General features: G+C 37.3%; 1 protein-coding gene across 2 annotated transcripts in view; it reads left to right on the top strand.

Annotated features, from left to right (window-relative positions):
• PRKAA2 (protein kinase AMP-activated catalytic subunit alpha 2) overlaps window positions 1–26622 on the top strand; it is a 62641-nt gene that overhangs the window by 19495 nt on the left and 16524 nt on the right. For both annotated transcript variants that reach the window (XM_023187742.1, XM_023187736.1), the window contains exon 2: window positions 11518–11659. In XM_023187742.1, the coding sequence (XP_023043510.1) occupies window positions 11518–11659 (142 nt within the window). The remainder of the gene's footprint in view (window positions 1–11517; window positions 11660–26622) is intronic.

The raw sequence follows: 26622 nt of genomic DNA, 5'->3' as shown, positions 1-26622 counted from the left end.
CAACCTCCACCTCCCAGGTTCAGACGATTCTCCTGCCTCAGCCTCCCAAGTAGCTGGGATTACAGGCACCCACCACCACACCCAGGTAGTTTTGTATTTTTAGTAGAGACAGGGTTTCACCATGTTTGCCATGCTGGTCTCAAACTCCAGACCTTAAGTGATCCACCCACCTCGGCCTCCCAAAGTGTTGGGATTACAGGCGTGAGCCACTGCACCCAGCCTAACTAGTTCCTTTCTAAAGTACAACGTGAGAGTACTTTTCTTTCCATTTGTTAGATCTTTGCTACCTAAAGTTTAAGTGCATAGATTAGCAGCATTGAAAACTTCTTGTAAATAACTCAAAGTACTTGAGTACTTTTAATTTATGCATTTCCATTGGTTATAATACTTGGGAGTAGAATCACTGAGTCATAGAGTATATACATGTTCAGTTTTAGTAGTTATGAATTTTGCATCAATTTATTGTTTTCCCAAGTGTTTACACTAATTTACATTCCCTCCAGCTACACATAAAAGTTCCAGTTGCTCTATATCTTGACTAATACATGGCATTGTCTGTCTTTTTTATTATGCTGTTCTGGTGGGTATATTATGGTATTGTATTGCATTATGGTCTTAATTTACTTTTCTCTGATGACCCATGATATTGAGCACCTTTTCGTGTTTATTGACCATCTAGATCTCCTCCTTTCTAAATCTGTTTTCCTGTGAGACATATACCTTCTTTTGTAATGCTAGACCTTGAGTAAATTGTAGTTCTGGTGCTGATGGTTATTATTTTTTCTTTTGATTCTTTTCCATATTTAGAAGCTTCTGGAATGAAGTACTACATAGAATTCCTTAGGACTTGGAATATATAGATAATAACTCTCTTTTGATAGGTATTTGTTAGTTTGCTCAGATATGAGAGTGATTAGCACACTGAACTTACTTACGCCTCGTATTCTAAAGCAGCAATACTAGTAGATATGAAGCCTATAAGCCTATATCATATATTCATGCATCCCAAATATTAGAGTTAGTCATGCATTTTTTTTTTCCAAACAGTAAATAAGTAGTTACTGAGTGTTAGTTATGTGTTAGGTACTGTGCCAGATGCCGATAAATGAGACACAGACCCTGTTTGAAGGAGCTGGCCACTGTAAAGGAGATCAGTAACAACAGCAGCAAAGTAGGTAATTACAGCACTTGATGTTAAGAGCTGCCAGGAAGAGGAGCTGTGGGATTACACTAGAACATCACTTAATCAAACTGTCGAGTTGGTGGAATGAGTTGGGGAATGGGGTGCTAGTTAGGGAATGCTTACTGAAAGATGGTACTTTAGCTGAATTTTGAAAGACAAATGAGACATAGATGTGATGCATTGGAGATTTGGTGAATGGGAATTTAAATGGTTCACATATTTAATGGCATTTATTCCACTGAATACAATTCAACTGAAATTTGCTAAATGCTTATCATAAACTGGGCATGTGTTGGCTCTGAAAATGAGAGAAAGCACAGTCTTTATGGGAAGTTCCAAATAGTTCTAAATGACTGAAGTATAACGTTTGAGGTGAGGGAATGGTGAATGATGATACAGGAAAGACAGGCAGAGACATATATATGTATTACATAAATGCTATGTGTATACCTATAACACTATATGAAGTCCTTTAATAGTGAACCATTCTGATTACCTTCTTACTCCAATTTTCCGATTAGGTGCATAACATGCTATGAGTATAGAATGAGTTTCAGTTTCCCAGTATCAGTGGAGCCTCCATTCTGTGTGGTACCATAATTTGTCCTGACTTCCAGAGCTTCTGTCCAAAACCATCGTAGAAAAATTCTTGAATCTTCCCCTTGCTTTTCATTTCAGTCAGCTTGCCTTACCTGTAATTAGAGGGTATACAGAAGACTAATCTTTCTTACTACTAAAGTATTTCATAACGTATGGACACTTTGGTCAAAAGTAATTAGTGGAAAGAAGTGTTTCTAATTCTGAGGTCTACAGAAAATAAGGTAGTGGAGCTGACTGAGGACTGATACACAGCCCTTCCATCAGAGCCAAAACTTATCCATGCTCATTCCTCATTTCATTCATTCTTGCTCCCAACTGTTTTCCCCCCACTTCTTAAACTCAGGGTCAATTTAAAGGTCTGGCCCTCAGACTGTTTAGGGTCATGAGGGGAACATTGTAACTGGTAGCCAAAAATGCCACTCTAACTGGAAAGCTATGTCTCTAGCATCTAAACTTGGAATTCTAAGTGTCATTTCTCCTAAACCCAAATTATTATTACATATGGTGTGTATTAATAAATTCTATAATACTTTTAATATGATAGCATTATTTTAGACATGATGAGTTAAATCTTTCGTTGCGTAACCGTAGATTGCATTATAGTATAATCATTAAGAATATAGGCTTTAGAATCAGATAGATCTGGATTTAAATACTGATTCTGTCCAATACTAGTCAGTTTAAATTTCTCTAAGTCTTACTTTCCACATCTACAAAATTTCCTCATAGAGTCATTAAAAGCTTAAAATGAAACAATGTATATAAAATGTTAAACATGTAAATATACATACAGATACACACCTGCTAGGTATTCCTCACAGATTTGTGAGAAAGAATAATTAACTGTCACTAAATAACCCCTGCTACAAATCTGTATTATAAATTGCCTGCTGTAGACACCCTGAAGGATGATGTCCATTTCTTAGTAGTCTCTCTTGTGCCTTCACTTGGAGACCCTCCTGAAGGATTTAGTGCACATTTTTTTTTAGTCTAAATTTTAAGTCAGACCACCTCAAATATGTCCCAAAAATTCTAAGAAACTTTTGCAACTATGGCAATACAATGGTAGGCTTGATTTTATTTATTTAGATAAAATACAATGATAGACTTGATTTTACTTATTATATAGGCTAATAACTTCCTGGAGCACTATTGATTGCCATGATTCATTCCAAAGAGAAAAAAAACTTTTCAAGCACCAAAAAAGTAGCTTAAAAACAAATTTTGTACACCAGTCGGGGACTCTTTAGGGTGTAAGAAATACCACCTACAGCACCTTGTCCAGTGGAGCATGTGAAATTAAGTACTTAGATTCTTTTTGTGGACTGAAGCTTCATTTTCTTTGGATTAGTTCAAATTATGCATTATTTCCATAGCCTTTACATTTTGGCAACTCTTTTCTTTGTTTGATCCTAGCAGAAAAATGGATTATAATTTAGGCCCAAAATAATTATCTTTTAATTGTTCCTTTTGTTTTACTAGATATGATAATATCCTAAACTATATAATATATTAAAATAGAATGAGGATGTATTTGATATGAATTACTATGAGATGATGTACAGATACAGAAGTGTTCCAAACTATGCCTTATGAAACTATAGAGTCTTGCCTGTGGTAAAAAATGCTGGACTTCATATGGGAGTGATATTGGAAATTTGAAAGCTTATAATCTTTGTGTAAAACAAGTGTGTATTTGTACCTGTATAACACAGCTGTGTGAAGTTCTGTGTCTTGTATATAAAGAAAAATGTGTCAAAACTGGAAAGCATCCAGAAAGTGGCAACCAAAATCATCAAGAGGCAGGAGTGGCTTAAAAGCTTTATACCCTTCAATGGGGAATGATCCTTAGGGGTATCATTAGAAAAGTCTTAGAGTGGGAAGGGGAATTAGCCTTGATCTACTTCAACCTGTTACTTAATGCAGGAATTTATCTTATGATAATCCTGATAAATGGCTGAGCTTCCTCTGTTTGAATACTGGATAATGCATTAAGAGTGCTGATTTTGGCTAGGCTCACGCCTGTAATGCCAGCACTTTGGGAGGCCAAGGAAGGCAGATCACCTGAGGTCAGGAGTTCCAGACCAGCCTGGCCAACATGGTGAAACCCTGTCTCTACTAAAAATACAAAAAGTAGCCAGGTGTGGTGATGCGCACCTGTAATTCCAGCTACTCGGGAGACTGAGGCAGGAGAATCACTTGAACCCAGGAGGCAGAGGTTGTAGTGAACTGAGATTGTACCACTGCACTCCAGCCTAGGTGACAGACTGTCTCAAAAAAAAAAAAAAAAAAAAAATGCTGATTTTGGGGACATGCTGCTTGGGTTTAAATCCCAGTCTTGCCTAATGGGATCTACCGTGGTCACTCACCTACTAGCTGAGTGACTATGGGCAAATTCTTAACCTCTCTGCAAATTTTTAACCAGCCCCGTTTCCTGGCTTATTATTGCAAGCATCTGTGTTCCTAACAATAGGCAGAGACACAAGGGATTTATCCTCTGACCCCCCCTCCCATCTAGCATTGAGAGATGAACTGAGAATCAAGTAAATGTTTGTGTTATACATCTGGTGGAAAAAAAGTATATTCAGTATATAGTAGTTACCTTTAAAAAATGAAATTTTCAGTATAGACCAGAGTGGTGAAAAGGAAGTTTAGGGGAGTCTTCATGAAATCAGACAAGTGTGTTAGTTGAAGGAGAGTCTGTTGACTATTCCCAGTTCTGCCTTCTGGAACAAACAACGTAAATCAGTTTAATTCCTTCTGTGTGACAACTCTTCACCTTATCAAACGTAAAATATAAAAGGCATAGTTTGGGTGAGTATGGATTTTTCCCCACTTAAAATTCCATAGCTTTAGAGAGTATTTTGTATATTTTGGCTAAAATTTAGGAAAAACAAAATGAACCCACTAATGGGTGAGAATTTTGTAGAGCTCTTTAACTTTTTAATCCAAAAAATTGTGTGGACTGTAAATTATAATTCATTTCCATCAATTCATATATGATTATTCAGCAAAAGTGGAAACTTGAAGTAGATTCCAAACCTTTTGAGTTTTAAAATATTCTAAATAGTGTATTATTTAGATTCAGCCTTGAATGACAAAAATATCCAAAATAAGAGTGGCTTAAACAAATGGAAGTATTTTGCTGTCTTGTAAAAGTCTGAGCAGGTGATGTAAACTGTTGTGATGTCTGATGGTGTCAAAAATATGGTTTTCTCTTTCTTGTTGCTCTCCCCTTCTTAAGTCTGGTCTCGAGGTGCAAAATGGTGACTTTGATATTCCAGGCTTCAGGACGAAGGAAGGGATGAGGAAGAAGTTGTTAGGGATATTTCTGCTTTATATCTTATTGGCTGGAACATATTCATGTGGCCACATCTATTAATAGTTACTAGAGAGGCTAAGAAGCAGGGTGTACGCTGGGTAGCCATGTACTCAGTTGTAATTTGGGAGTTTCATGTATGGGAGAAAGAAAGAAAGATGCAGAAGATATTGGGGGACAACCAGCAGTGTAATGTAATTAGTACAGCTACTTACTTGAGTAGGCCTTCATTAAATCGTTGTTCAACACATGAATGTTTCTTATTGCTCCTGTCAAAGTAGGTATTGATCTGGATATTTACATATATAGATGATAAATTATGGCAAGATTATTTATTATTGGGGTTTTTATAAATTTATTTCTCATCTACTCTTTACAAATATTGTATATCTGACAGTCTTCAGGCAGATGTAATACTGTCCAAGATTCATTTCAGTTTATTTATTGCTGTCCCCCACCCTCCAAAAAACTTGGAGGTGTATTAAAAAATCTCTTCTCATGTGTCTATGATGACCATTTCTTGCATATGCTCGGCAAATGTTTTAAGATTGAATAAATGAATGGTAATAAAACCTTGAGACATCCAAGCCTTTTCTTATAATTTCTTTTGTTTCGATTTACACGAAGAAAAGTTTATATCTATAATTTTTGCACATTAATTTTGTATCCTGAGACTTTGCTGAAGTTGCTTATCAGCTTAAGGAGATTTTGGGCTGAGACAGTGGGGTTTTCTAAATATACAATCATGTCATCTGCAAACAGGGACAATTTGACTTCTTCTTTTCCTAAATGGATACCCTTGATTTCTTTCTCTTGCCTGATTGCCCTAGCCGGAACTTCCAACACTATGTTGAATAGGAGTGGTGAGAGAGGGCATCCCTGTCTTGTGCCAGTTTTCAAAGGGAATTTTTCCAGTTTTTGCCCATTCAGTATGATATTGGCTGTGGGTTTGTCATAAATAGCTCTTATTCTTTTGAGGTACGTTCCATCAATATCACAAGCATTCTTATACACCAGTAACAGACAAACAGAGAGCCAAATCATGAATGAACTTCCATTCACAATTGCTTCAGAGAGAATAAAATACCTAGGAATCCAACTTACAAGGGATGTAAAGGACCTCTTCAAGGAGAACTACAAACCACTGCTCAGTGAAATAAAAGAGGACACTAACAAATGGAAGAACATACCATGCTCATGGATAGGAAGAATTAATATCGTGAAAATGGCCATACTGCCCAAAGTTATTTATAGATTCAATGCCATCCCCATCAAGCTACCAATGAGTTTCTTCACAGAATTGGAAAAAATGGCTTTAAAGTTCATATGGAACCAAAAAAGAGCCCGCATTGCCAAGACAATCCTAAGTCAAAAGAACAAAGCTGGAGGCATCACGCTACCTGACTTCAAACTCTACTACAAGGCTACAGTAACCAAAACAGCATGATACTGGTACCAAAACAGAGATCTAGACCAATGGAACAGAACAGAGTCCTCAGAAATAATACCACACATCTACAGCCATCTGATCTTTGACAAACCTGAGAGAAACAAGAAATGGGGAAAGGACTCCCTATTTAATAAATGGTGCTGGGAAAATTGGCTAGCCATAAGTAGAAAGCTGAAACTTGATCCTTTCCTTACTCCTTATATGAAAATTAATTCAAGATGAGGAGATGGATTAGAGACTTAAATGTTAGACCTAATACCATAGAAACCCTAGAAGAAAACCTAGGTAGTACCATTCAGGACATAGGCATGGGCAAGGACTTCATGTCTAAAACACCAAAAGCAATGGCAGCAAAAGTCAAAATTGACAAATGGGATATGATTAAACTAAAGAGCTTCTGCACAGCAAAAGAAACTACCATCAGAGTGAACAGGCAACCTACAGAATGGGAGAAAATTTTTGCAATCTACTCATCTGACAAAGGTCTAATATCCAGAATCTACAAAGAACTCAAACAAATTTACAAGAAAAAAACAAACAACCCCATCAAAAAGTGGGCAAAGGATATGAACAGACATTTCTCAAAAGAAGACATTCATACAGCCAACAGACACATGAAAAAATGCTCATCATCACTGGCCATCAGAGAAATGCAAATCAAAACCACAATGAGATACCATCTCACACCAGTCAGAATGGCAATCATTAAAAAGTCAGGAAACAACAGGTGCTGGAGAGGATGTGGAGAAATAGAAACACTTTTACACTGTTGGTGGGATTGTAAACTAGTTCAACCATTATGGAAAACAGTATGGTGATTCCTCAAGGATCTAGATCTAGATGTACCATATGACCCAGCCATCCCACTACTGGGTATATACCCAAAGGATTATAAATCATGCTGCTATAAAGACACATGCACACGTATGTTTATTGCGGCACTATTCACAAGAGCAAAGTCTTGGAATCAACCCAAATGTCCATCTGTGACAGACTGGATTAAGAAAGTGTGGCACATATACACCACAGAATATTATGCAGCCATAAAAAAGGATGAGTTTGCGTCCTTTGTAGGGACATGGATGCAGCTGGAAACCATCATTCTTAGCAAACTATCACAAGAACAGAAAACCAAACACCGCATGTTCTCACTCATAGGTGGGAACTGAACAATGACATCACTTGGACTCGGGAAGGGGAACATCACACATCGGGGCCTATCATGGCGGGGGGAGGGAGGAGGGATTTCATTGGGAGTTATACCTGATATAAATGACGAATTGATGGGTGCTGACGAGTTGATGGGTGCAGCACACCAACATGGCACAAGTATACATATGTAACAAAACTGCACGTTATGCACATGTACCCTAGAACTTAAAGTATAATAAAAAAAAAAGTTTATATGTATAATATACGTAGAAGAAATTCTTGACCTTAAATCTGTATTTATTACAAGATTTTCAGGAACATTCATTCAGCTTTCAGGTGGAATGTGGTTAAGTTTGGATTTAATTATGGTTAAATACCAATTATGGCATTATTTGGCAAAAAAGGCTAAATCCCCATTGTAGGGATTTCAGTGCTAGTTATTTCATTGAGGCGATCAGGGATTTGAGGAGAGAGACGTATTTGTTAGACCACCCTGGCAAGGTGTTTGGGTATTATAAAATTCCCAAAGATGAGTAATAAACTACTCAGGCATCAAGAAACCATTTAGCTTATTTTAATTGAATAGAAAGTTCCTAGAAATCGATAAGGTTTTTCTGGAGTCCTGGAAACATATTTTGGAATGTTAGTAAGTTATATTGCTTGAACTTGATTTGTCTCACTTTGTTTGTTTTATATGCTGAGAAAGTAACTTTCAAGCTTCATTAAATTTTTTGACATAATTTACAGTTTGCAAAAGTTATTAAGATGAAAATAATCTCCAGCAACAGAAACTTAGTTCTTCCTAAGTCATTGCATTTCATGTTTGGAGTACTCTGACTGAGGGTATTACTGTGTGGCAGTTATGCTGGCTCTGAAGTCAGACAGCCCAGGTCAGATTTTGTGTCATCACTTACTGTGTGACCTCGGGTGACTTATTTAGCTTCTCTGTGCCTCAGGTTTCTCATCTATACACTGGAGGGTAATAATACTCCATAGAGTTGTGGTAGGGTTGAGAGAGCAGGGCACCTAGCACTTAGAATAAAGCTTAGTACATAATAAACAATAAATGTCATTAATGGTCACTTTTGTCATCGTTATTAATGTTTTCCTCAAAATGAGTTAAAATATGACTCCAAGAAATATTTAGGAGATTATATCAGTTGACTTTTTCATTTGTAGCATATACTCTATGTGGTACCAAGTGAAACAGAAGATGCAGGTTTGGTAAGGAAGAGGAGGAGAATGTTGAATGTGGTTTTTTTGTTTTGGTTTTGATTTTTCATTTTTTTTAGAGACAGGGTCTCACTGTGTTACCCACACTGTATTGCAGTGGCACCATCTTGGGTTACTGCAACCTCTGCCTCCCAGGTTCAAGGGATCCTCCTGCCTCACCCTCCTAGGTAGCTGGGACTACAGACATGTGCCACCACACCCAGCTAATTTTTTATTTTTAGTAGAGACGGGGTTTCGCCATGTTGCCCAGGCTGGTCTCAAACTCCTGGGCTCAAGTGAACCACCTGCCTCGGCCTCCCAAAGTGCTGGGATTACAGGCATGAGCTGTCATGCCCGGCCCTTGAATTTAGTTTAGAATGTGTTGAACTTGAGTTGTTTGTGAGATATTAATCTTGAAATATGAATTTAAAGGAGGGACAGAGGTCACTGGCATATGGGTGATAATTAAAACTATGGGAGATGAATGACATAATATAAGGATCTACCTTGGGCCTAGGTTTGAAACCTGGGGACACTAACCTTCAAAAGAACAGGCAGAGGACATAAAGGAAACCATCTGAAAGTTAGTAGGAGAAACAGGAGAGAGAAATACCACCAAAAAGAGGTATGGTGTCTGATGAAACAGAGATTATAGTAATCTGAGAACTGAAAAGTATCCATGCCTTGTTAATTAATGGGTATTTTGTGACCGTTTGGTATCCGTAGAGTGGAGGTGGAAACCAGATAGCTGTGAATTTAGGAATGGTGATAAGGGAGGAAAAGAAGGCAATAAATGTAATTACTGTAACTACTCTTCTGAGAAATTTTGATGAGACAAGTTGGAAACTAGAGGAAGATACAGGATCAATGGAAAAGTTTTGGAGGGTATATGATTTGGATAGGCTTAAGAGAAATAGCTATTAGAAAAGAAAAAAGGTCCAGCACTTTGGGAGGCCGAGACGGGCGGATCACGAGGTCAGGAGATCGAGACCATCCTGGCTAACACGGTGAAATCCCGTCTCTACTAAAAAATACAAAAAAACTAGCCGGGCGAGGTGGCAGGCGCCTATAGTCCCAGCTACTCGGGAGGGTGAGGCAGGAGAATGGTGTAAACCAGGGAGGCGGAGCTTGTAGTGAGCTGAGATCCGGTGACTGCACTCCAGCCCAGGCGACAGAGCGAGACTCCGTCTCAAAAAAAAAAAAAAAAAAAAAAAAGAAAAGAAAAAAGGTTGAATATGAAGAAAGTGTAGAAAAGATGGGTTCAAGGCCAAATTTGATGAGACTGGCTTTGAATAGGAGGAGGGATGTGGATAGAAGTAAGCCTTTAAGAGAGGAAATTGGGGTTCACCTGTAATTCCTGCACTTTGGGAGGATCACTTGAGCCCAGGAGTTCAAGACCAGCCTCAGCAACATAGTAAGACCCCATCTCTACAAAGACTTAAAGAAAAACCAGCTGGGGATGCTGGCACATTCTCATAGTCCTAGGTACTAGGGAAGCTGAGGCAGAAGGATCACTTAAGCCCAGGAGGTTGAGGCTGCAGTGAGCTACGTTCACACCACTGTATTCCAGCCTGGATAGCAAAACATTACCCTGTCTCAAAATAAATAAATAAAAAGGGAAAGTCACTCCGAATGACTGCACGTTCTCTAAAGAAATAAAAAGGGTGTTTGTCACTGAAAGGAGGGTTAGATACATGTTTTGAGGAGAATGGTGAAAGTTTAGAATAGAATTGAGGAAAGTGGGAGAGGTAGCTGACAAATTTGTTCCCTGACTGAGGGATTTTTCACCTGAATGGTATTTAAAGATATCACTGATAGTGTGGATGCCATGAATGTGTTATATGAAAAAGCAGAAGGACTATATTTAACATAGAATATATTGATTTAGCATCTCTGTGTACAAAGCACTGTGCACATATACTTCCTGAGAGATTCGGATGAGCACTGGTCATCTTGTCCAAGGCGACTATGAGCTAATAGCTCAGGTCACATGATTTGTCACAAATGCAAATGTTTATAATAGATTAAGAATGGTAAATGACACATGAGTCTTATAAACATACTATAACAGTTTGAAAGAGATAGAGATCCCATCAAATAGGGGGAAAATAAGAGGACTTTATGTAAAAGGCACAAAAAAGGGCCATGTGTGAATTTCCTGTTGAAATAGTAATTATTCTGAATTTTTGATTTATTACACTATTTATTCTCCTATAATACAATGACTGGCATTAAACAGAAGAAGAGAAACAAAGAGATTAATGGAACAGTGAGTTTTCTCCTGTCCAAACAATGTTCTAAAGTTGATTATATTTTTAGTAAGAATATAGAATTCAGTAATCATTTTCACAAACATTCCACAAATATGAGCATCTCTATTAGGTGCAAAAGATACAGAGATGACTAAGATACAATTTCTGTCCTCAAAGAGTGCATACTCTAATAGAAGAAATAGAAGTAAAAGGAACTGTAGTTTTGTACGACAAGTGTTATAAAGATGGTATACATGAATAGAGAAGTTTAGGGCACAATGGAAGGAAGCATGAATAAATGATTATGTTGAAATAACAGCACATTTTTTTTCCTTTTTCTTTCCTTTAGTTGGAGAACATCAATTAACAGGCCATAAAGTGGCAGTTAAAATCTTAAATAGACAGAAGATTCGCAGTTTAGATGTTGTTGGAAAAATAAAACGAGAAATTCAAAATCTAAAACTCTTTCGTCATCCTCATATTATCAAACTGTAAGTATTTTTGTATCTGATAATAACAAAGAGACACCTGTCTTAAAATGTTTTTTAGGAATTTTATAATGATTGTTTATTGTTAACCTTTTACAAAGATGTTTTTTCATGTTCACATTCAGCAAGTGTTAATTCATTTAACCTTTATGAGTCCTTTTTTTGCACACTCTTGGTTAGAATGAACAGACATTGTTTCTAAATTGGTACTCTTCTCAAGTGATGAATGAAGCCTTAGAAGTTGATTCTTATCCAACTTTAAATGTCATTCAAGGTTTTGACATTTCTAGATTCATTTTTATAATTTTTATCTAGTCAATTTTCACTAACATATCAGGGTATTTTTTTCTTTCGAAAGTTGGAAAGTATATGTCAAAGATTATTTCACATAGTATGTTACTCGTAGAACTGAAAGTAGTACTATAATCATAAAGCTTTTAGGAAGGCAAATGTGTTTTTTCCCCCTTGGAATAAATTACAAACTTAAAAGTCAGGTAAATATAGAGATAAATAAGATAATTAATTGAAAGATAAATAAATAAATATTTTAAAATTGACTAGACCCTAGAAAATACAAATATTAATTGTGCAATACTGTGTTTCTTTCAATCATTTAAAGTTGCAGTTTAATATTTGTTGAGAAAATGTAACATGCTAGACGCTAACAACTGTCTCATTTATCTTTAAGCTTGGATACAGTTTTATAAGATAAGTATTGCTCTTACTTATTGAGTACCTGGTAGTGGTCCGGAACTGTACCAAGCATTTTTTTTTTTTTTTTTTTTGTCACGGTTCTGCTGAATGTATGGAGCATTTTACATCTTTAATTTAATGTTATCTTCGTGATCAGTGTCTAAAGTAGGCTTACTTTATAGACAAGGAAACTGCATTAGCTAAGAAGTAATAGCAGCTTATCCAAGGCAACACACCTAGTAAGTCACAGAGCTGGTAGTCGATGTCAAACCTGATTCCAAATGCCATGCTGTTAATGCTCCAGCACTCCAGTTTTTCTTAAAACTGAGAGTTATATAAATTCCTTTTAAAGAAAAAAGAAATTTATGGATCCCCGATTTTGACTTATTTTTAACATACCATTACTTAAGAAACAAAGCCCTACATATAAACTTTATATGTATATAGTTTGAATGCAACTATGAAACCAAAAGAAATTCACAATTTAAATACAAAAAAATCCACACTGGAATCAATGGAATTCAAAGCAGTATCAATACTATAATGTGACAAATAATAGTGTTTTATAACAACCAAATCATTGTTAGAGAGTTTAATAGTGGAAACAGTAGGAGGAGATCAAATACTAAATTTATATCGTGAGTCAAATAAGATTGGTACAGAGAAAGCGTGTTCACACAAATATACTATTAAAAAAGCAGTATTAGGCTGGGCACGGTGGCTCACGCCTGTAATCCCAGCACTTTAGGAGGCTGAGACGGGCAGATCACAAGGTCAGGAGATCGAGGCCGTCCTGGCTAACACAGTGAAACCTTGTCTCTACTAAAAATACAAAAAAATTAGCTAGGCGTGGTGGTGGGCGCCTATAGTTCCTGCTACTTGGGAGGCTGAGGCAGAATGGCGTGAACCCGGGAGGTGGAGCTTGCAGTGAGCCGAGATCGCGCCACTGCACTCTAACCTGGGCGACTGAGCAACACTCCGTCTCAAAAATAAATAAATAAAACAGCATTAATATCTCTGAGATGTTATTTGCCTGTTCATTAAAATCAGACATTGTATTTAGGCTGACCATTGTCAGTGAGCAATCTTTGAATGTCAGCATTAATGGGAACAACTTGATAACGCTGTGGAGTTATGTTGTTTACTTGATGACAAGAGTAGCATGTAAGTGTGGTAAGCAGAATAATACCCGCCCCCCCCCATGTCTATTTCCTAATTCCCAGAATTTGTGAATATGTTAGGTTGCATGGCAAAGGGTAACATTGCTAAGCAGCTGACCTTAAACTAGGGAGATGATCCTGGATCATGTAGGTGGGCTCAATATTAACACAGTGGTTCTTAAAAGTAGAGGAGAAGAGTAGAAGAAAAGAGTCAGAGAAAAAGTTCTGAACTTGGAGACAACATCAGAATGGTAAAATGTGAGAAGCACGCAACTAGCCATTGCTGCCTTTGAAGATGGAGAAAAGGGGGCATGAGTCAATGAATGCAGGCAGTCTCTACAAGCTGGGAAATGCAAAGAAATTCTGCCCCAGAGCCTTCAGAAGGCAACACAGCTGTGCTGACACATTGATTTTAGCCCACTGAGACATGTGTCAAGATTTTAAGATAAAGAACTGTAAGATAATACATTTGTGTTGTTTAAAGCCACTGAGTTTGAAGTATGGCAGCAATGGGAAACTAATACAGCATCATTCTTGAAATCCTTAAATAAATGGCTGGTCCAGTTATTGTTGAGATTTGGAACATTCCTTTAGTCTTTACTGCTGTACTTATCGTTAGTGAACTATGGCTATTTGGTATTTTTAATGAACGGACCCATGCAGTGCATCTTACCGGCAGCATGAGTATGCCACTGACTGTTCAGAGCAGGCTTTTATGGGATTGGTGTGGATGACCGGTGATGACTCAGTTCTCACATCACTGTTATGAAATCTTCATTCCTAGAGTAAGCTTCGATGTCATATGATCTTCACTTGAAGTTCACTTAGTCATAAACATAAACAAAAAAAAATGAGGTCCCTGAAATTGCATGGCAGTACTTGATTATAAGGTTATCATCCAGGACCTATGTATTAGATGGTCCAGAGTATGTATATCGAGGTTTTTAAAGATTATCATAAGAATTAAAATTCCACCCATGATCTTGGTGACTCACCTCTCCTATCCTTTGTTTCTTTAACTTGAAAATGGGATACCTCATTTGAGGATTAAATGTGTTGTCACTGGTATAATCCCTAGTATTTGGTAGCATTGGCCCAGAGCAGGAATTAGCTATTTACAAACTAATTCCAGTCCTCTTTCATTATTCCAAATGGTTTTCTTTTTTTTTTTTTTTTGAGGCGGAGTCTTGCTCTGTCGCCCGGACTGGAGTGCAGTGGCCGGATCTCAGCTCACTGCAAGCTCCGCCTCCCGGGTTTACGCCATTCTCCTGCCTCAGCCTCCCGAGTAGCTGAGACTACAGGTGCCCGCCACCTCGCCCAGCTAGTTTTTGTATTTTTAGTAGAGACGGGGTTTCACCGTGTTAGCCAGGATGGTCTCGATCTCCTGACCTCGTGATCCGCCCGTCTCGGCCTCCCAAAGTGCTGGGATTACAGGCTTGAGCCACCGTGCCCGGCCATCAAATGGTTTTCACTTAACTGAAACAGTCCATCTCTGACTTCAACTCCATATTATTAATGACTTTGTTCTAGTTACTGGGTAACATCTAAGCTAAATCTCTTTGTCTTCCCCACTGAGTGTCCACTTCCTATGAGAAGAGAAAGCTGAAATGGCCAGACTAAAAGTGTCATATGCTAGAAAGAAAGTGGAGAAGGGAAAGATCTTTCCATATTTGCCTTATACCTTGACCTCATCACTTTTACAATGCCAACCCTGAAAGATTTTGAGGAAATTTTACCCATTTGGGTATGAGTCCTACTATCTCTACAGTTCCTAAAAGCACAAATCAGATTTTATCGATAAGCAGTTGCAGTTGTCATGAGGATTCTAATGCTGCTTTTCCTTTTTTTTTTTTTTTTTTTTTTAAACAGAGTCTAGCTCTGTTGCCCAGGCTGGAGTGCAGTGGTGCAATCTTGGCTCACTGCAACCTTCCCCTCCCAGATTCAAATGATTCTCATGCCTCAGCCTTCCAAGTAGCTGAGATTACAGACATGTGCCACCACACCCTGCTAATTTTGTATTTTTTGTAGAGACAGGCTCTCCGCCATTTTGCCAGGCTGGTCTCGACCTTCTAAGCTCAAAACCATCAGCCTGCCTCAGCCTCCCAAAGTGCTGAGATTACAGGCTTGAGCCACTGCACCCAGGCCCAAAGATTTATTTGTGATGTCATATTTATCAGTGTTTTCTTGCCTCCATTTCTTTATTTACTTTCAATCATTTTATTTTTGTTTGGCTGTCTCATTCTGATACAGGATTATTTAATTATTTGCTATTTTCTGAAGGGTTATAGAAGATTGTCAGAGTTGGTCAGAAAGTAATTCGTAGAGGTGAATTTGCAGTTTAAAACTTTTGGCTTCCAGCCTTGAAATTAATTCATTCAGCTACATTGCCTCTTTAATTGTAGGTCTGATCTTAAAACAAAAAACAAACAAACAAAAAAAACCCCACTCATGTATTTTTGCTACCGTACAAGCTTATTGACATAGTCTCTAATAGTGTTAGTGATTTAAACAGAGAGAGCAACCTTATCCTTTCAGTGGTTTTCTTTTGTGTAGCCTTGGACTAACTGTCAGGAATAGTTTCCTTACTGCAAAAATGGAACTCTGGAATTAGCAAGAAAGTTTGGGCACTGAATGCCAAGAATGAAGGATATTTATTGCATGATTTCTTTATTAATCCAAATTGAAAAAAAATTACAAATGAATAACCTAAAACCCACTGGTAGAAAATTAAAAGGAGCAAACAGGATTTAAAGAAAAAGCCAAACTTTCCCATGAAGTAGAATTTGTTGAATTGATTCTTTCCTTGTTTTTCTTTCCTCCATAGTTCTTAATGCAACTTGATTTTACTTGGTCCAAAGATGAATGCTTGCTAGTCTGGTAGAGATGATTTGATTTTGTCTGTCTAACTCTTTTTTGTTTGTTTGTTTGCTTGTTTGTTTTTTTGAGACGGAGTCTCGCTCTGTCGCCCAGGCTGGCATGCAATGGCGCAATCTTAGCTCACTGTAATCTCCGCCTCCTGTGTTCAAGTGATTCTCCTGCCTCAGCCTCCTGAGTAGCTGGGACCACAGGCAACCGCCACCATGCCCAGCTAATTTTTGTATTTTTAGTAGAGACAGGGTTTTACCATGTTGGCCAGGATGGCCTCGATCTCTTGTCTTCGTGATCTGCCCACCTCAGCCTCCTAAAGTGCTGGGATTACGGGCGTGAGCCACCACACCGGGCCTGTCTAATTCTTTTTAGTCGATCTTATTTAACGTATGGCCAGCTTTTTAACATCATTAACTGCCAGCACCACCTTGAAATGTCTCTAGGTTTCCATGACACCTCAGGCTTCTGTTTTCTTTTTTTCATTCTTGTTTTTTCCGAAAACTTTCTTTTATGGGCCCCTCTTTATCTTCCTGGCTGTTAAATATTGATGCAGTCAAGTACACCGAGCTACTGCAATTTTCTTAGTGAACCCTCTTTTGATGATTTCATCTACTACCATGGTGCCGTTTGCCATCTCTATGCTGAAGACTTCCAAATCTTGATGATTTCTGGTCCTTTTATTTCTCTGGATTTCTGAGCTCATTTATCAAATTGTTTATCAGATGTTCACATTCTGAAGTCACAGAGTCACCTGAAGCTAAACGTTTCTCTCTCTTCCAACTTACTCCTCTGTATTTTTGGGGGTGGGAGAGTGGAGGGAAAGTAAATGAAAATACCATTCATGCAGTTTCCTAAGCCCCAAACTTGGGCAAAATCTTTAATTGCTTCTTTTCCCTCATTTCTTACATACAACAAATCATTAAGGTCTGTACTTTTTTTCCTAAGTGTCCTCTGAATTTATCCATTTTTCTTTGATCTGTCAAGTTACCATCTTGCTTCTTGTATTTCAGCCGTTTCCTCTGCTTGGAATACTTTATCCACATCTCTCTTTCCCTAGGCTGCCAATTCTGACTTGTCTTTTAAGTGCAATTACATTTGACCCTTGAACAGTAAGGGTTTGAACCACATTGGTCTACTTATGCTTGGATTTTATGCCGCCTCTGCTGCCCTGAGACAGCAAGACCAACCCCTCCCCTTCCTCTTCCTCCTCCGTCTACTCAATATGAAGATGATGAGGATAAAGGCCTTGATGGTGATCCATTTCCACGTAATGAGTAGTCAGTACATTTTCTCTTCCTTATGATTTTCCTAATAACATTTTCTTGTCTCTAGCTTACTTTGTTGTAAGAATACAGTATCTAATACATTTAACATGTGAAATGTGTGTTAATTATTTATGCTATCTGCAAGACTTCTGCTCAACAGTAGGCTATTAGTATTTAAGTTTAGGGGGAGTCAAAAGTTAAACATGAATTTTTGAGTGCACAGGGGTTGACACCCTAACCCCCACATTGTCTGAGGATCAACTGTACCCCTGAAAACCTACTTTACTCACTAAGACTAGGTTAAGCTCTAACTCCTCTTTGCTCCCAAAGCACTCAATGTTCACCTTTTCCAAAGCCCTTAAATTGTGTTGTAATTGCACATTTTCTTATAGGTATTTCCCACAAGACTGAAGTACTTAGGAGCAGGAATTATGGCTTTTTTTTTTTTAATTCAAATTTTTATTGAGCACCTACTACGGGATGGGTGCTGTTCTAGGCATAGGGGATATAATCGTGAAAAACAACGTCTCTTTCTTGTGTTTTTATGTTCTGGACAGTAAGTAAACAAATTAACAAGATCATTTTAGGCAAAGATAAATGCTATGAGAATGAAACATGATGCCGTCACAGAGTGTGACTAGGAAAGAAGAAGGGCTGATTTAGGTTAGGTGTGAGGAAGCCTCACTAAGAAGATAGGTTTGACCTAAGACCTAAAGGATGGTAAAGATCTGGACATTTGAAAATCTGGGGACAGAGTGTTTTCAAAGGACGGGGAAGAGCAACATCAAAGAGGTGAAACAAACTTCAAGTGTTGTAGGCAAAGGAAGATTATGTAATCTCAGGAGTGGAGTGAGGAGAAGAGAAGTAGTTCAGGAATTTTAAGAGTAGATGGGGACCAGATAACAAAGGAATTTGAAGGCCTTGCTAAGAGATTTGATTGTGTTCTAAATGGGAATTTTTGGAGAGTTGGAGAAGTAACATGATATGAGTATAGTATAGAATGGGTATGGTGGCAGAAGTAGAAGCAGACAGACCAGTTGGGAAGCTATTGCTGTAGTCTACCTGGGAGATTATGGTGGCTTTAACCAAAGCGATAATCTAGATTTGTGTTGGCTAATACAGTAGCTGCTGGCCATATGTGGCTGTGTAAATTTAAATTAATTAAAACAAAAAATTTAGTTGTCTGGTCACACTAGCCACATTTCAGGTACTTAATAGCTGCATGTGTTTAGTGACCACTGTGTTGGACAGACCAGATAAAAAACATTTCTATCATTGTAGGAAGTTGTGTTCAATGGCCCTGGTCTAGATGGCGAGAAACTGATGGATTTGATGTGTATTTTGGAGGGAGAACTAATGAATTACTGGTGGGTTAGATAAGGAGGAGAAATAAAGGATTTTTTTTTTTTTTTTTTTTTTTTTTTTGGCTTAAGCAACTGGGATTTTGGGTTTTGGCTTGAGCAACTAGGTAGTGATAGTGGTGTCATTTTTTGAGATGGGGAGAATGGAAAAGAAACATTAGAGAGAGGTGAACATTAAGGATACTGTTTTGGCTATGTTAAGCTAAGAATCCATTAGACATGTAAATGGAGATATCGTATATCATCTTTATCTCTCCAGCAACTAGCACAGTAGTAGGTATTCAACAATTACTTGTAGCTCCGTAAAGAGGTGACATTTGAACAAGGTCCTGATGGCTCTAGGAGTCCAAGCAAGAACAAAAGAATGAAAGCGTAAGGAGTATGGTGTATTGGGAACAAACAATCTGGTGCACAGAGTATATATAGGGAAGTGGAAAAATAAGGCCAGAAAGGCAGGTTGTTGGTTGATCCATTCATTCAACAAATGACACCATTTAGGCACTAGGGATACAGCAGCAGACAAAAAGGCAACAACAACAAAATCTTTGTTATTATGGAGATTGTATTAGTGTGTGGTGGAAGGGTGGTAGGGAAAGACAATAAATCTTACATTTTATGTCATATGTTAGACAGTGAAGAGGTGAGGGGATATGCCATGTAGATATCTGGAGGGGGAATGTTACACATAGAAGGAAGAGCAAATACAAAGGAAAGTAGAAATTCCTGCAGGCCAGAGATCAAGGGAGCAGAATGATCTAGGAGGATTAGAATAACATACGAGGTCAGAGACATAAAGCCAAGTTGTGCAGGGCATTATAGGTCATTGTAAGGACTTTGGCTTTTACTCTTGTGTAAGATGAGAATCCATTGGAAGGCTTTGATTAGAGGTGTGATGTGATCTGACTTACGTTTGGACTATAGGTGAGCAAGAGTTGAAGCAGGGAAACCAATTAGGAATCAATTGCAGTAATCTGTGTAAAAGATGATGTTGGCTTGGAATAGAGCATAGTGTAGAAGTGTTGAGAATTAATACCTTGTTTTGTATGTACTTTCAAGGTAGAGTCAACAGCATTTGTTAGCAGATAAAATGTGAGTTCTGAGAGGAAAGAAGTTAAGGATGACTCCAAGGCATCTGGCCTCGGCAAAAAAACAAGGATGGAGTTGCCAGTAACTGAAGTGGAGAAGATTGTAGGAGGAACAGGTTTGAGGTGGGATGTTAGGGGGGTGGTTTCAACAATTTAATTTTGGTTTTATGAAGTTGAAATGCTTATTAGGCATCCAAATAGAGATGTAAGTAGGCTGTTGAATAAGTGAATCTGGAGTTCAGGGGAGAGGTGTAAGCTAGAGAGATTAATTTGGAAGCCATCAGCAGACAGACTGTATTTAAGATATTTAAAGCTCTAAGACTGGATGAAATTGCCAAGGTTGTGAGTATGGATAAACAAGAAGTCCAAAGACTGAGCTCTAGAACACTATGACGCTAACATGTCTGTTAAAATGTCTGAAAAATGAGGAGGAACCAGTAAAAGAGAATGAAAATGGTCAGCGAGGTGGGAGGAAAATTAGGGGAATCGGGTATCTTGAAGCCACGAGAAGAAAGTGTTTCAGGAAAGATGGAAAGATCACCGACTGTCCCTTTTACTGGTAAGTATTGAGGTAAGATTAGAACTGAGAATTGACTGTTAGATTTGACAATGTGGAGGTTGCTGTTATCTTTGAAAAGAACCAATTTATTGGAATGATGAGGACAAAAACTTCATGTAAAGGGTTTAAGAGGGCCTATGAGATAAAAAAGGGGAGACAGTAACTATAGGAAGGAGAGGAGAGACATAGGAGTGGTAACCAGAAGAGAATGTGGAGTCTAAACAAGGTTAGCTTTTTAAAATGGGAGATATTATAGAATGTTGGTATGCCAAAAGTAGTGATTCAGTCAAGAGGAAGGAATGGATACAGAAGAAAGAGGGACTAATTATAGAAGCCACGTCCCTTGGTAGGTGTGGGAGACAATCCAGTGCATAATCCGAGGAGTTAGTCTTCGAAAGTATATGACCACGGAGTGGTTGGCTATGTGTGGCGGAAGAAAAGATAATTAGAAATGAGGCATTCAAAGAACTTAAAGACCATATGTTAAGATATTTAAAGCCTTAAGACTGGATGCAATTACTAAAGATATGAGTACAGATAAACAAGAAGTCCAAGGACCGAACTCTAGAGCACCATGATGTTAACATGTCTGTTTACATCACAGGTTATCTGTAAGATATGACTTACACCTAAAACAGTGACTGTGGTAGCAGTGGGGAAGAAGACATTAATTCAGAATGAGAAGGAGTTAGTAAGAAGATTGATTGATGACTATAATGTGAAAAGGTATTAGGAGGCATTATCTGATGGCCTGCACTTCAAAGACAAGAGATTTTTGAGGAAGTTTTGGGTAAGAATTTCTTTTAGATCAGAGTTCATTCATTACTAGACTATGCAAATTTGCCAGCATTTAAAATTTCATTAAATTAATGTAAATTAATGCATCTAGGCTCTGATCAACAGTGCCTTCCACTGTATCAGAAAAAGAGACACATTATATGCCTTTGGCTAGAGGTGCACTACACTACCTAGTCTTTCAAATCAAAACTTGCAAAAATGAGACTGAAATCTGATCACATCTCTAGATTTAAGAGTGGGTTAGAAATTGTGCATTATGCTGCTATAAAGGATGGAACAACAACATTGATACTGTGGAATCCTCTTTAGCATAGACTAACTGGTTTCTTCAACAAAAGAATGTAAGAAAAACAACAGAGTTGGAGGAGCAACCTATAAATTAGAAGAGACGTAAGAGACGAATCAACCAATTACAATATATTGATTGCATTTGTATAATTAAATCTTCTGATTGGATATTTGATGACATTCATGATTTTTGATATTTATGCATGATAACAATATTGCATATTATGCATATGCACATATATTTTTTAAGTTATCCTTTAGAGATATGTACAGATTTATTTATAGAGGAAGTGAAAGCCAAATTCAATGTGAAATGATGATTGAAAACATATACTTTTACAAAGTTAATAACCAAGACCTTAATTACCTTAGACTCTAGAATGTTATAGAAAATTTGACTTATTCTATATGTCCATACATAAATAAGAAAAGCACTATCAACTCAATAAACAGGGGCAAAAGACACAGCATTTTCTACAAAGAAATGTGTATGGTATTTTGCAAGTGTTGGAGAATATATAAATCCACCAGTTTTCTAAAGATTTTAGCACTGCCAAACTTTCTTTGGAAAACAATTCGCATTATCTTTTCAATTGGAACGTGCACAATAACTGTGACTCAGCAGTTATACTCATCAGTAAATATCAAGGAGAAAATCTTGCCATATAGAAGAATGTTCGTATTAGTCCATTTTTACATTACAATAAAGGAATACTGAAGGATGGGTAATTTGTAAAGAAAAGAGGTTTAATTGGCCCACAGTTCTGCAGGCTATACAGGAAACATGGTGCTGGCTTTTACTTCTAGTAAGGGTCTCAGGATGCTTACAATCATGATAGAAGGCAACTGGGAGCCAGGTTGTCACATGGTGAGAGGGGGAGCAAGAGAGGATGGAGGAAGAGCTAGGCTCTTTTAAACAAGCAGCTCTCTCAGGAGCTGAGCAAGAATTCACTTATTACTAAGGCAATGGTGCTAAACCATTCATGAAGGATGGATCTATCCTCATGTTACAATCACCTCCCACCAGTCCCCATGCCCAACATTGGGAATCACATATCAACATGAGATTTGGAGGGGATGAACATACAAACCATATTAATGTTCACAGCAGCAAATAATAGCAACATTGTAGAGACAACCTAAATACTCTTTAGTGTAGAATAGATGAATAAACACAATAGGATATTATAACAATGGTCAAATCAAATAACTATAGCAAACACAACAATAGGAATGAATCTCAATAAAATAACTACTGGAATATTACATAGAGTGTGATACCTGGTTTTTAAAGCAAAGAACAGTTTAACATATGAATTTGAATTATTCATATATATGAAATATGTATATGTAGAGAGAGGGGATACACACATGCATATGTACATATATAAACTGAATAAAAGAGGTGGGAAGGAAAGGATTAACAGGGGTTTCAGGATGACAGCTACATTGGGTGAGAAGCAATGGGATGGGGAAGGCAGATCCCTGTATGAATTAGATGGAAGCTGTTGTCAAGGTCTTGGCCTTTTGTCTGAGTGATGGGTTTGTAGGTATTACATTATTAAAGATAGTAATTAAATAAAAGATCATTCATGGACTACTGAAGACAAGTGTCATGAAGCAAGCATGATTGATACATTTCTACGTAACTGAGTTCTAACTAAAGAAAAATCTTATGTGTATGTAGCCACATAATATTCTAAAATAATATTCTAAATATTAGTAAATAATATTCTAAGTAAATAATATTCTAAAATCTCAATAGATTTGATCACCAAAAAGGTGTACTTATAAATGTTGATTTTTGCCTAACTTTGGAAAGATTTCTGTTTTTTTATTTTTGTATACTATTTTATGTGGCTATTGCCTAAAAATGAATATAACTTGGTCAACTGGAAAATGCTTAGGATTTTTCTGGATAATTAATTTTTTTTTCTTTTTTTGCCAATCCGAAAAATTTTTAAAGTACAGTAGTTTACTTCTCTGCTGTACTAAGAAAATAATACTGATATGTATGAGTGATTCATGATTGAATTTTTTATAATGCTTCAATATACTTGTATTTTAGAGAGTACAAGAGATTTGACTTACTCAGGCCAGGTTTAGAACGTAATCCTGGAATTTGCCTTTTCCACTAAATCTTTAATGTAAAACTGTCTTTTTAGGACTTCTTCCTTTTGAAATTTGTTTCCCTTTGTCCCTACCCCATTCTGGTTAGGGGTGGGGGACGATGGGAAATTTGATTGGTTGAAGTTTTGCTGTAATTTTGCTATGACTTTTCAGTTTCAGATTACTCTGGTTTTGGCTCCAAGCACTGACATTATTTAAAAGTGCTAATTTATACATTTACATAAATACCTACTTTGTTATAGGCACTTTACTAAATACATATTCATTAATCAAATTATTGTAATAATAAAAACATATAATTACAAACTGAGGTATGTGTTCTGAAGCTCAGGAGAACGCATCTGTGAGTGCAAAAAGGTACCTCACCTGGACTTAGGAAGTGACTTTTAAGCTGAGATCTAAAGGATGATTAGGGCTTAGGTCGTAGTATAGGATTCAGGTCAGTGAAAACAGCTTATACAAAGGAGCTGTAGCAGGAGGAGGTACAGCATGACTAACACTGAAAAATGTAGTGTGACTCAGTGTTGTGACTTAAAGGTGAGACCAAACAACGGAGATGGCAAGGGCCTGATTTATTCAGGACCTAAGAGCAATGGGAAACCTCTGAAGATTCTAAATTGAGAGGCTACTGGAGATCGTATTTGTGTTTGAAGAGAATATTTAATGTCTTTCTGACTAAACTGTAAGCTCCACGAGTAGAGGCACCAACTTTTAGTCTCACCGAGTACAAGTAGGTACTCAATAAATGTGTCACCATTTAGTAGCTTAATGTCTGGCAGACAGTAAGTGCTTAGTCATGTTATGGCTTTCATTGCTCTAGACTGGCCTTTAGTGTAAGACAGTGGCTGCTAAGGATTTAGAGGTTTCATGAAATAATTCATTCCAAGAATATTTGTTGAATACCTGTGATATACTCAGAAATTGCAGCTAAATTTATTTATTAGAATGTCATCACTTCTTTTCTTTTGTGCCCCATCTAGGATGTACAGAGCACAAAAGTGATTGAGAATTGTTACTAAATCAGACCAGCCTACAGTGAGGTGCTACAGCAGATGCACCTGCCCTACACTATTCACTTTGGTGCTTGTAAAGATAGCTTTTATGAAACTATTTATTCTAGAGTTCTCGGTGTAATTACCTTTCCAAAGTTCATTTGAAATAGTCTCAATTCTTCTTCAGCCATATTCATTTATTTTATATAAATTAGGATACCTTTCCATGTTTCTTCCCAAAGACTAATGATTGCCATTAAAAATATTTCTTCTGGCCAAGTGCGGTGGCTCATGCCTGTAATCCCAGCACTTTGGGAGGCCAAGGCGGGCAGATCACTTGAAGTCAGGAATTCGAGACCAGCCTGGCCAACATGGTGAAACCCCGTCTCTACTAAAAATACAAAAATTAGCCGGGCATAGTGGTGCATGCCTGTATTCCCAGCTACTCGGGAGATTGAGGCAGGAGAATTGCTTGAACCCAGGAGGTGGAGGTTGCAGTGAGCTAAGAACATGGCCACTGCACTCCAGCCTGGGTGGCAGAGTGAGACTCTGTCTCAAACAAAAGAAAAAAAATGAAATAACTAATTTTAAAGTCTCCAAAACTTGGTTTGGTAAAGTTGTGTATAGAGGTGTAAGTTGTAGATTTTGGGAAAAAAATTTTTTTATCAAATAAAGCTAATTTTTTTTCTTAGTTTTTAATGTGCCCAGCTTTGGATGCCTAGAAACACAGACACACAGACACACACACAGACACACACACACACACACACAATTAATTTTTCATGATGGGAATTGTTTAACATTTACAAAAGTAAAGCGGTAAGACGAACTCATGTATGTCTTATTCAGCTTCAACAATAGTCAATTCATTGTTTTATCTGTTCCCCCCCATTTCCCCTATGCCAGATTATTTTGAAGCAAATCTCAACATTATCTTTTTAATCTGTAAACTCTTCAATATTTACTCTAGAAAATACTTTTTAAATTCTAAATAACATAAACATAGTATCATTATCACATCTTAATTAAAATAATTAACAACATTATCCACCACTAATCAGCATGTAGACTTTTCTGATTGTTTCATAAATGCTTTTTTAAGTTGGTTTATTTGAATCAGAATCAAAATAAGTCTATTCAGCATAATTGGTCAATATGTCTCCTGAGTTACTTTTAACATATTGTTTATCCTTTGCCTTTTTTTCTTGCATTTTGTTTGTTGAAGAAATGGTCATTTTTCACTTTCTGGATTTTGCTGAATGTATCTCTGTAGTATCATATTATGTGTCCAGGAAAATATATATATGTTTTACAGAAATGAGGTCCTGCTATGTTGCCCAGGCTGGTAGAATACTGACTTTAGAAGATATGTTCCACTAAATTGCCAACATAATGCCTATGCTTTTCAAAATCGGTTCCATAAAATCATGTTGAAGATCAGTTATTTTCTTTTCTTAGCACTTTCATGTATGTTCTGTTTTAGTTTGTTTTACTGTCAATTCCCCAAAACATTGCCCTGAGCTCAGGTGATTCTCCCACCTTGGCCTTCCAAAGTGCTGGGATTATAGGCATGAGCCACAATGTCTGGTCCAAGTATATTTTCTATTTAGCTTTAAATATGTGATACCTCATCTCCTTTGACTGTAAACAAATTTTTGTTTATATGGAAAAAAAATCAATGCTTAACTTAGTTGTTGAAGAGGGAAAGATTTCAAAAATTATGTAAACATGAAAGGGAGAATGTGAAGGAATGGCCACCAGCCTCAA

Source organism: Piliocolobus tephrosceles, chromosome 1 (genome assembly GCF_002776525.5).
Source record: "Piliocolobus tephrosceles isolate RC106 chromosome 1, ASM277652v3, whole genome shotgun sequence".
Taxonomy (NCBI): Eukaryota; Metazoa; Chordata; class Mammalia; order Primates; family Cercopithecidae; genus Piliocolobus; species Piliocolobus tephrosceles.
This window is presented reverse-complemented; position numbering and strand designations above follow the sequence as displayed.